The sequence below is a fragment of the Protomyctophum parallelum genome (genome assembly GCF_964188405.1).
Source record: "Protomyctophum parallelum genome assembly, chromosome: 6".
Taxonomy (NCBI): domain Eukaryota; kingdom Metazoa; phylum Chordata; class Actinopteri; order Myctophiformes; family Myctophidae; genus Protomyctophum; species Protomyctophum parallelum.
Window position 1 is genome coordinate 53,303,972 of NC_139701.1, and position 12,370 is coordinate 53,316,341.

At 44.6% G+C, this 12,370-nt stretch overlaps 1 protein-coding gene across 1 annotated transcript in view; it reads right to left on the minus strand.

Annotated features, from left to right (window-relative positions):
• Nucleotides 1-3,666: 3,666 nt before the first annotated feature.
• Nucleotides 3,667-12,370, minus strand: part of LOC310860089 (receptor-type tyrosine-protein phosphatase S-like) — a gene marked incomplete at both ends in the record, with an annotated part of 35,830 nt that continues 27,126 nt past the window's right edge. The window contains 5 exons of the mRNA XM_083766851.1: nucleotides 3,667-3,693; nucleotides 7,762-7,897; nucleotides 8,536-8,690; nucleotides 9,135-9,260; nucleotides 10,983-11,109. Of these exons, the coding sequence (XP_083622977.1) occupies nucleotides 3,667-3,693; nucleotides 7,762-7,897; nucleotides 8,536-8,690; nucleotides 9,135-9,260; nucleotides 10,983-11,109 (571 nt within the window). The remainder of the gene's footprint in view (nucleotides 3,694-7,761; nucleotides 7,898-8,535; nucleotides 8,691-9,134; nucleotides 9,261-10,982; nucleotides 11,110-12,370) is intronic.

Consider the following 12,370-nt stretch of genomic DNA (forward strand, 5'->3'; position numbering starts at 1 on the left):
GAATTACTTTTTTTACATGGGCTTCAAAATTGAGGTCGGGGTCAAGGATAACACCAAGGTTTCTCACGGAGGGCTTTACATTTGGAGTAAGAGAGCCCAGGTTTTGCACTAACATAGCTCTGTCTTGGGGTGGACCAAAAATGAGAACTTCGGATTTAGAGTCATTTAGCTGTAGAAAATTGATTGACATCCAGTTCTTTATGTCTGTGAGGCATGCATGGAGTTTTTGTATGCTGGAGGGGTCTTTAGGATTGATGGGGAGATACAATTGGGTGTCGTCGGCATAGAAGTGAAATTGAATGTTATGGCTGCGGATGATGTCGCCGAGGGGGAGCATGTATAATGAAAAGAGGATGGGGCCTAGGATGGAGCCTTGGGGGACGCTAGAGGGGGGCATTCAAAGTACATCATTTAACCTAGCCTACTAAAAGTAGCTTGCAGTCTGTTATGGGCACAACACAAAAAACAGACAGAATAAACCAAAATAATAACAAAACGATGATGACCCTGGCTATAAAGCCTGCATTTGTAGACGAGGCTACCAAGGGTGGACCACATTATCATTATACATATTTGTCTCTCTCAAATAGCAAGGCTTCATTCCATCTCATGGGAGCCCAGGCAGTGGATGGGAAGGAGTGCTGTAGACAGAATACTCTCTTTTATTGTTGGCACAGCATAAGCTATAGAAAAACAGCAGAGTTGTCATTCACTGGCCCTGCAATAACAACCGGCCATGTTAGCCCACTTATTCGATAATACAATAAATCCAGAAAGACAGAGGACAGAGAAATGCAACGTTAACATACCACATCTGCGAGGCAGAGTAGCACACTACACATTGACGGGCGACGGGCAACAGCAGCAGAAGCACACTGAAACATTCCGGTGCTGCCACACTTCACTTAAAAATACAAAATTCGTATTTGTATCTCAAATACATTTCTCAGACCAGTATTTGTATTTTGTATTTAGATAATATTTTTGACCCAGTATTTGTATTTTGTATAACAAAATATCTCTGCGCGCAGCGTGGGTCAAGTCTCTCTAGGTGCCTTTCCATTAAGCCTTTGCGAAAATAGGAAGCATATGTTCATTAAAGGAGCATTCAGTGATTTGGGGGATTTGGAAAAGCAAAGTTACCTGGTCCTCCCCGGTAACAAGATGTGCACATGCACGCACTACAGTGGGAGGGACACGCGGCAGGCCAACAGCACGTGCACCATGGCTCAGGGTTGCGGTGGCGGTGGCTCAGGGGTAGAGTGCCTGGATGGTAACCGTAAGGTTGCCAGTTCGAACCCGGGCTCCCCCAGAGTTACTGTCGAAGTGTCCTTGAGCAAGACACTGAACCCCTAATTGCTCCCGATGTGCTAGTTGGTGCCTTGCATGGTTTCCGCTGCCATCGGTGTATGAATGTGTGTGTGAATGGGTAAATGTAATGCACAATCTCTGTAAAGCGCCTTGGATAAAGGCGCTATATAAATGCACCGTTTACCGTTTACCAAGGCCCGCCACCGCTCGATCGTGATTGGAGGAAGGCCCTTTCTATCCTGATTGGATGAAGGCTGGGCCAGTGGGCCACCAAAACGAAACCGGTATTTTGACCCCAGGGGTTAACTGGGGACAGGGAGGAACTCCTTATATGGTCAGCACACTCTATAGTAGGGAGGATTATCAAAAAAAGAAAGAAAAATAAGTGATATTTGAATTAAATGAAATCACGGAATATACCTTTAAGTTGAAAAAAGAAAAGCGAATTGTCGGTCGTTTCCATCCACTGATAATGCGAATCATGGGAGAAACAAAATAAGTTCATGAAATAAGCAATAGGTGGCACTATTTTGCCAGTAAAGTGAGGCACACCTTATTTTTCTTTTTGACATTATTTTAGGCTATACAAAAATATTATACACGGACTGACTGGTTGCCATTTTCTCTACAAGTCCTTTATGCTGTGCAGAGGCTGTAAAACTAATGCTGGTAAGACTAGAATCACTATAGATTGTAGCCTAAATATTAAATTAATTCCCTGACTTTCTATTGGACATTCAACTATTAGGCTATAATAGTTGAATGAACTATTATAACTATATTATAACTATAAATAATAGCCTATAATACATATGTTTTTCCCCGACAGGCAGCTCTAGCAGTCTAGCACTTTGTTTCGGCTACCTGGTTTTGGACCAGGGCTGGACCAGGTCTAATCTATGTGATTAGTGATAAGCTAACTACAACATGGTTGTAAAACGTATTGATGCTTTCACGGAACCGGCGGCCATCTTTTTGAGTGTTGCGATCCAATTTTTAGGGTTCTGAACCAATTCATTTTCAGCAGGAAGGCTCTGAACCCCCAGTTGGAAAAGGGGCCTCTGTGTGGTTGACCCTCAGGAGAAGTCTCTCTGTTTTCATGACCTTTTGATCCTCAGGAGAAGGACAGACTTCAACAGCGCTGATGGAAGTCCAGGTTCCATTGATCTCCAAGCAGAGCTGCATGGATGTCTATGAAGGACGAATGGACGACGGCATGATCTGTGCAGGACACATGGAGGGAGGAGCTTGCACAGTGAGTGTGCGCATGTGTGTGTGTGTGTGTGTGTGTGTGTGTGTGTGTGTGTGTGTGTGTGTGTGTGTGTGTGTGTGTGTGTGTGTGTGTGTGTGTGTGTTTGTGTTTGTGTGTGCGTGCGTGCGTGCGTGCGTGCCAAGGTTATAATAGTTATAATAGTTAACTAATCCTATCTATCTATCAAAGCTAACGAAATAACAAAAACAAAAATAAAATAAAAATCCTTTGTTAACCAAAAAAAAAAAAAAAAAATCTTGCTCTGACCATTTTTAATCCTGCACCTGACAAATAAGACAATTAAACTAATGAAAAAACTTTAAGCGTAACAAAAATGAAAACTAATAGAAACTACCATGGCACTCGTCCGACCGCTCAGTATTCCGACCCCTGACCATAACTGCACGTTTTTTACATGAAATTTACCCGAATATGGGGGGAATGGACCCGCTCCCAACCCGAACCCGTTTTTCGGCCGCGCCGGTCAAAATCCCCTGGGCCGGTCAGAAAAGCCCTTCCTACGTCACTGCCCAGAATTATATGTAATTGGCCACAGACCACAATTTCAATATGTTGTTCAAGGGACCCCCAGAAGCAAAGATTCAAGTAAAGTAAGAGTAAGAAGCTCGTATAGTGTGGCACTCTGTTTTTTTATTTGGTTTGTTTAAAACAATGGTTTAAAGTGGTTAAAAGCTAAAAGTGACACAGATGCGTTCCCGTCATTAACATCCATACTGGCTGTGTGTTTTTATAGGGTGACTCAGTCAGACTGAAGTGTTTATCATCCATCCTGGTTGTGTGTTCTTCACAGGGTGATTCAGGAGGGCCTCTGCAGTGTGAACAGGATGGGCTTCACTACGTAGCTGGTGTGGTGAGCTGGGGATGTGCTCAGAAGAACAGGCCTGGTGTCCACGCCAACGTCCACAACTATGTGGACTGGATTAACCAAACCATGGCTGGCGATGATGATGATGGTGATCAAGTTGATCGTGAATGATTGATACACATACATACATGCACGCACCCATACACATACATGCACATGCACACACACGCACACACCCGCACACTTACACACACACACATAGTGACACACGCAGCTTTCAGACAAACTCTCCAGACTGGACAAACTGTTTTAAATAGCACACACATTGAACGTGCATTTAGTGCATGTGCATAGACACCCCATAAATATAGCATCCCATTTTCTCCGTACTTTGCTTTCAGTGATTTTTTTTCCTGTTGGTCATGATTTGGTCATTGATGTCCTATTGTCCTTGAATAAACTCTACATTAGAACTAAAGGACGCGCCTGGACCCTCTCTGTTTAAAACCAGCCTGGCATATACGCACATATTATCAACACTCAATAGACTACACGATTTTGTGGACCCATATATTATGGGTCCACTTGGCTTCCATGTGTACACTCTTAGAGATATGGGCCTGCAAAGGCTCATGCATAGTCTGGATTTTCGGTGGTGAGGTGACCACCGAACTACAACATGACGTCACGAGCCACGGTGAAGAGCAAACCACCGCCACCACTCCAGCCCTTCTCTCTGTTTTTACTCACCACCGCTCAACGTTATTTCAGCTCCGGTGGTCAGCTCACCACCGAAGCGGTTGTCACCTCACCACCGAAAATCCAGACTATGAATAGGCCTTAAGGGTCTCTTTGGAAATCCCTCAAGGACCCCAGAGGGTCCCTGGACCCCACTTTGAGAACCTACTCTGACGTATTCAATGAATGCAAAAACAGACCGAGCTAGCAATGCTAATTGTAGTCCTTTTTTTTTTTTGAGGGGCGCCCTATGCCCAGCTTTGTCTATGCGTGGCATTCACACTTAAGCCTCTCTAATTGATCCAGAATGAAACAGCTCGCTTGGTCTTCAACCAGCCAAGAGTCAGCCAAATCCACCTAGCCCATAGCACTTGCCATAGCACTTGCCCTAGCCTAGCATAATACAGTACATAATGAAAACGGATCTGACTGAGGGGCTGCCATTGTGCAGCCTCTAGCTTTTCACCAGAGGAGAAAAACTGCATTTCTTTTTTAATCCAAAATGAGTTAATAATAGCACAAGCAGACTCTTTACATACTAGAGCATGTCTGAGATAAATGCCAGAGCTGAAATCGACATGTAAATTTGAAATAAATGCTTAAACATGTAGCTAGGTGTAATGTTAGTGTCCGCAGAAGTGAATGAACCTTCCAGGCCTGTTTTCTCAGCTTGTTGTTTCTCTGCAATACATTACACTTTATATACTGCCATATATTTCCAAAACTGGTGGATCAAACTGAACAACCAAATATGCCAATCTGAAGCTATGATTCCCTGATTTCATATCACATGAACAAACGCGGGGGGGGGGGGGGGGGGGGGGGGGATCCAATGACTTACTGTTTGCAAAGGTGAGTCACATAAAATTTAAAATAGGCTATTCTTTTGCTCTCATGTGAACATGGTGGATTTAGCTGCAAGCTCTTTTCCAGCCGTAGTTCTCGCACGCAAAAACACTACCTAAAAAAATAATAGCAAGTAGCTAACTAAAAGCCTGACTACCTATACTAGAAAGTCTACCACCTTAAATAGAAACACAATAGAGCATCGCAGTCCCTCCCCCTTTCAGAACGACGAGTGGCCCAGGAAATGAAATGCGTAAATAAGTATTTATTTAAAGACGGTTACGCCGCGGACAAAGCCAACTCGGATCGTGACAAATCATGACAATGAACACAATGTTTTGGGCCGATCAAATAATTTATAAGAAGAAAAAAATATATCAGCGATCCGGTTTGATATCAATACAAAAGCTTATCTGGCATAGCGGTTGCCGGTTAGTTTCTAATTGGCGGAACGTTCCGGCACGAGCAGTTCATTGGTTAAGTATGGCCGGTTTGCCTGGTGGCTGGTGATGGGTGGTGATCCACCTGAACTGGAGCCACACCCACAGCTGTTGTTGTATGATAAAGGGGGAGGGGTTAGGAAAGGGTATGATATTGTGACGTCACTATATCATTTTTTTTCCATTGTAAATACATTGCACATAACAACCACACCAAGTGGTCTACTGAAGTACTGTCACCTCATAAACACATGAAAAACTGGGAAAAATAAAAAAAATTGTGCAAGCAAGTGTTTATAGCCTAATTATAAATAACAGGTCACCAGCTCAGTCTATGAACTTTAATGTTTATTTAGGGTACTTAAGATGTATTTTTTTGCCAGCCAAGTCTATAGACTTTAATGTTTGTTTTGGGCAGTAAATGACAACGTAAGACGCCATCTGGCTGATATAAATACACTGCCCTCGCTGCGCACCTCACTTCTCACAAGTGTGATTTTCTTATGTTAGTACAAATACCAGTGGCGACTGGTGTATTTTCACCCAAAAAGTAAGCCAAAATGTGCACACACACTACTTTATTTTGATAAATTAAATTGCTTTTCGATTTAGGCCATGGCCTAGTAGTAATGCATTTGTGCAATTGACTTTTGATAATAATGACAAGCTGCTGTATAGAGGGTATGCGCGTGACATCTATAACAAAAAACATTGCATGGATGCACCTGGGACGTATCCTCAGTGATGTATCCCAATGTCATCAGGGTTTCGGGTCTCTCGAACATCATACCCCTCACACGATCAGTCCCATTAGGGAAAGACCAAGGCCACACAATCCGTTGGAACTACTCCAGAACTACTCTGCCAGGGCTGGGAGGTGACATCATCATCATCGACTTTCTGGCCTTGACAGCCCATACATTCTAATCTAAAAGTAGTGTTGCTTAATCGCTAAGCGTGTTGGAACTTTGGACTCACAAAACAAATATGTCACTATCTAGACTAGACTATGGTCTAAATAATGTTAGTTATACTAAATTATTTTGAGTCCCTATACCTTTTGTTTCCTACATTTTGTTTTTCATTATTATTGTCTCCACCAGGCCGAAGGCCTAGGGGGAGAGTATGTTTTGCACTCCGTCCGTCCGTCCGTCCGTGTGTCCGTGTGTGTGTGTGTCCGTCCGTCCGTCCGTCCGTGTGTCCGTGAGCAGCTAATCTCGGCCACCGTTAACCCGGTCGATGCCAAATTTTGCACACACACTCCCTGGATGCCAACGATGAACCTCTGCCCCAAACTTTCCAGAACGGCCTGTTATAGCGCCACCAAGAGGCCGCTTTGTGCAAAACAAGTTTTTGCACAGTACACCTACAGATTTTGTCCAAACATCACGCAAATTCGTACACAGTCTCTCTAGAGCCATTCAACGAAACCGGTCTTTCAGATTTCCAGAACGGCCTGTTATAGCGCCACCAGGAGGCCGCTCCAGGAGGCCGCTTTGTGCAAAACAGGTTTTTGCACAGTACACCTACAGATTTTGTCCAAACATCACGCAAATTGGTACACAGTCTCTCTAGAGCCATTCAACGAAACCAGTCTTTCAGATTTCCAGAACGGCCTGTTATAGCGCCACCAGGAGGCCGCTTTGTGCAAAACAAGTTTTTGCACAGTACACCTACAGATTTTGTCCAAACATCACGCAAATTGGTACACAGTCTCTCTAGAGCCATTCAACGAAACCAGTCTTTCAGATTTCTCAGACTCCATCCTGATTGGTTAAGATTGGCTTCCAAAGTTCACAGGAGTGCTCAGTTTCAAACAAAATGCTGCAAATCATGAACACATCGCGTGATTTCCGTGAAATTGTGCACCCACATTCCCACTAGGCAGAGGACGAAATGCCACATGAACAATTTCATCTCAGCCTCAAGGTGGCGCTATAACTGGCCGAAAAGTGTTTTTACCTCTAACTGCACGGATCTGTGGATAACTTTGTATGCCAACTCCCTAGAGGCCAAGGAAAAACCTTTGCCTGGAATTCTTCACATCTGCTCATCCTGGTGGAGACCTGTGCCCAGTAGGGCACTTTTTCTAGTTTAAGTTTGAGTCAGTAATTTCATGAAGAAATCAAAGACAAATCAAAGCAATTCCATGAATTAAAATGCTTAAGAAGTAGTGAAAATAGCGACAAGCTCAGAACGTGGCGCAAAGCGCTGCGTTGTGAGCTTGTAGATTGGCTATTGTCACTAGTTTGGGTGCCCTAGGGAAACATTATAGTTTTCTTTTGGGTAACTAGAGCATTGATTTCTCGTGACACGTGAGATGGTGCTGCATGATGATGGTACAGTACCTCTGTCTGCACCATGGCAGGTCTCTGGGTTCGCAGCATTTTGACGGTCTGGAAGAGATCCACCACGCCCTCGTAGCGCATCCTCTCCAACACGATGCTCAATGTGATGAACACACCCGTCCTCCCCACACCAGCACTGGGGAAATGGCACGCACGCACGCGCACACGCGCACACACACACACACACACACACACACACACACACACACACACACACACACAGTCCGTGGTTACATTTTTGCCGTAGCCCTTGCCCTAGCCTCGACGACCTTACAGCAGTCGTATGCAAATAAGCCTCAATTTATGTAGCCTACTTTAGATTGCATTTTATGCAAACACAGAGCATTAAGAGCGTCTGCTAAATGCCTAAATTCTACATTGAATTCAATTAAATGTAAGCAATCTTTTAGCATTTTGCCATTTTGAACCCTTGAACACTAAACTCAATTCTCTAAAGAGCAAACTCAATTGTCAATTGTAATCCTGAACAAGAACATCAAACTATTAGAGGAGTAATCCTAGCCCCAACGTGACTGTTTTATGCATTGTAGCCATAGTTACAATGCCAATACCTTTTAATGCCATGACAGACCTTTCTCTTATGGGGACCATAAGTTTGTCAGGTTTTAACTATCCTTGTGAGGATGTAGATATGTATGCATGCACGCACACGCACACAGACACACACACACACACACACACACACACACACACACAGACACACACACACACACACACACACACACACACACACACACACACACATGCAGTTACCTGCAGTGCACAGTGATAGGTCCATCTTGGCCAAACTGTTCCTTTGTTTTATGAACTTGTCCGATGAAGTCGATGAAGCCCTCCCCCGTCTTGGGGACGCCCTGCTCAGGCCAGTCAGTGAACTGGAACTGTCGGATTGTTCTGGACTGCCCATCCTGAGGGGCGCAAAGGGAAACAACAATGGGTCTCATTCACAGAGCCGCTCGTAAAGTTCTACTAACGTGGGATCCACAAAGGGAAACAACAACTATGGGTCTCATTCACAGAGCCGCTCGTAAAGTTCTACTAACGTGGGATCCACAAAAGGGTTCTTACAAGATGATGAACCCAACCTGTCGGGATCAATTAGGTCATCCATCTGTTTGTAAATCAAATGACCACATGAGCCCAATGTGGCCATTTGAGTCTTTTACTGGACATATTTTCAGATGGGGTCGGCGGCCAATTAGATATAATTTTTGGGGTCCTTGACATGAAATACTGAGAACCACTGATATATAATCATAGGTATTTCAGAAAACTGTAAGGATTTTGAAGGCCTAAATTAACACGAACTTGATTTAGTAGTGCGGTAAAATAATCCAAACGATGAGACGTACCCTGGTGTCGGTGACCTTGAACTCTCTCAGGATGTACTGAGGCATGTTGTATTCAGCCATGGGATCCACCACAAAGTACTGGTAGCGTGCAGAGCGCTCCGCGGGCCAGTACTGATGACACTTCTCCTGCAAAATGCCAAACAAAAAAACAACAACCCACAAAATAATACATCAATCATAGTATTACATTGCACAGCGGTTTTTATTATTATCGTATTTATTATTATTATTATTATTATTATTATTATTATTATTAGTAGTAGTAGTATTATTATTATTATTTATATTTATACTTCATCGTATTTATTATTATTATTATTATTATTATTATTATTATTATTTATATATATTTAGGGCCCAGTTGGGCCCAGTAGTACCCAGTAGGGCCAGTAGGACCCAGTAGGACCCAGTAGGGCCCGGTAGTACCCAGTAGGGCCCAGTTAGGGCCCAGTAGGACCCATTAGGGCCAGTAGGACCCAGTAGGACCCAGTAAGTACCCCAATTGCATTGCACACACACACACACACACACACACACACACACACACACACACACACACACACACACACACACACACTCCTCGAAGGAAGGAAGCAAGGAAGGAAACAAGGAAGGAAGGAATGTGTGTGTGTGTGTGTGTGTGTGTGTGTGTGTGTGTGTGTGTGTGTGTGTGTGTGTGTGTGTGTGTGTGTGTGTGTGTGTGTGTGTGTGTGTAGGCCCAGTAGGGGCCAGTAGAGCCCAGTTAGGGCCCAGTAGGGCCAGTAGGGCCCAGTAGGACCCATTAGGGCCAGTAGGACCCAGTAAGTACCCCAATTGCATTGCACACACACACACACACACACACACACACACACACACACACACACACACACACACACACACACACACACACACACACACACACACACACACACACACACACACTCCTTCCTTCCTTCCTTCCTTCCACCTTCCTTCCTTTCTCCCTCCTTCGTAGGGCCCTAACTGGGCCCTACTGTGTCCTACTGGGCCCTACTGGGTCCTACTGGGCCCAACTGGGTTCTACTGGGCCTACTGGGCCCTAACTGGGCTCTACTGGGCACTACCGGGCCCTACTGGGCCCTAACTGGGCTCTACTGGGCCCTACTGGGCCTTACTGGGCCCTACTGGGCCCTACTGGGCCTACACACACACACACACACACACACACACACACACACACACACACACACACACACACACACACACACACACACACACACACTCCTTCCTTCCTTGCTTGGGGTGTCTAACCTAAGGGGTACCTGTCTAACCTATGGTTTGTCGGACTATCGCCGGAACTTCTGTCTGTCTAATGTCGTGTCGAACTGTTGGAGTAAAAAGACGGTATTTCAGACAATAGTCCGAAACTGTCGGACCATTGTCCTGTCGGCTAAAAGAGTGTCGGAAAAAAGACATGCACCCGTTTACGCTCTAACCAGTAGGCAGAGTGCTTCAACGTCGATCACTCTCTGCTGATTTCTTATCGTCTGCACCTTTGTTAAATTGACGCACACACGTACACACAAACACACACTCCTCTCTCTCTCTGTCGCTCTAATTAATTCATCTCATGTCGCGCAGCTGCGTCTAGATTCTCCCGGCGGATCCTGCCGGGAGCTGCCTATGCCATAGAAAGCATAGGCTAAATGACCACAGGCTAAATGACAGTTGACTAGTATGTCTAAACTAAAGCCTATACCCCAAGTCGGACTGTTGAGGTAAAAAGCGGGTATTTCGAACTATTGTCCGACTAATGTCGGACTATAGGTATGTCGGAAAAGCGTGCGCACCCTCGTGTGTGCGTGTATTCGTGTTTGTTTCACTAACCCGGCCCATCTCTCGTAGTTTGGTCAGCATCACCACTATGGTAGAGTTGTGCTCCCACAGCATTCTCCAGAAGTCCTCTGTTGTCTCTGCCAGTGGACCCTGGCTCGCCAGGTAGGCTTTCTGTTGCCTGGGGGAAAAGCAATCAAAACAACAACTTGAATCATGAATCACTTTCAAACATGACCTTTCTGATTCGATGTTGACAGCAAATTTCTGTTTAGATTTTGACAGCACATTTTGATTTAGTTTTAGTCACATCGCAATTGACTGAAATGTTTTAGTCTTAGTTTAGTTGCTTGGGTATTATTTACTTTTTTTGTTTTTGTTTTTGTCAGTGAATAAAGTAGTAGTAGTCGCCGAGTCGATTCAACTAAATCAATGCTGCATCATCATAGGCAGAGATTTTACACAAAATGTCACGTCATGAACACATACATGTCCATGTATTTGCCAGAGAATAACTGTGTTTACTTTATCTAACTATAAATGCACCAGTTCTCTGTGTGTACGTCTGTACGTCTGTAATCCACGTAACTCGAGAACTGTTCGCCCCACCGACTATCAAATTCTACACACGTGTTCCACACCACCACAGGGAGTGCAGTGCCCGATGTCAAGTTGGTCGGACCCACGGTTGTGCATAACCGCCCCAAAAAGGACTCTGCCCGGGCTGTGGACCGGGCCCCTGCCCAGGGTCCATAAATGGAGCTGGCCTGTTCTGACCTCACAACACTCCATATTTGGGCATGCCTTACACAGAACTCTATAAGCTGGCCTGTTCTGACATCCCAACACTCCATATTTGGGCATGGCTGACACAGAACTACATATATACGGTATAGGAATAAAGGGACACAGAGAGACACATACAGAAATCTGACATCATTCTGAGTCGGGCATAAAAGGGACATTGAATCGTATCGTCAACCATGTATCCATTAATAAAATGTGCCCATCGTTTATAGCACCTGGAGCACTTTTACAGACGGACCGGATGTTGTTGTGAATGTCTGTGTAGCAGCTAACAATAGCCACAACACTATCGATGCGATCGACAACAATGGGAGGTAAGATAAAAATCTAATGAGACTAGCGACTAAACAGCGGGGGCCCGTCAAACACATATTCAGATCGAGAGTTATTAACGTTTTAAGATTTCCGTTCTCATCGGCTAAATAGGCAGGGAACATTTTCGATGACATGTCAGTGTTGTGCAACACCGAGGATTGCGCAACAAGCGCTCCTAGGCTGTAGAGCGATGCGACCGGTTTTGATATCACTAAGTACCATGACGGAAATCTACGTCATGGGCCCTTAAACTGTTAAATTGTATCTTTACACCCCTAGTCGGGACCCATTTGTGGGTCACAGACACATTGTTATGGGTC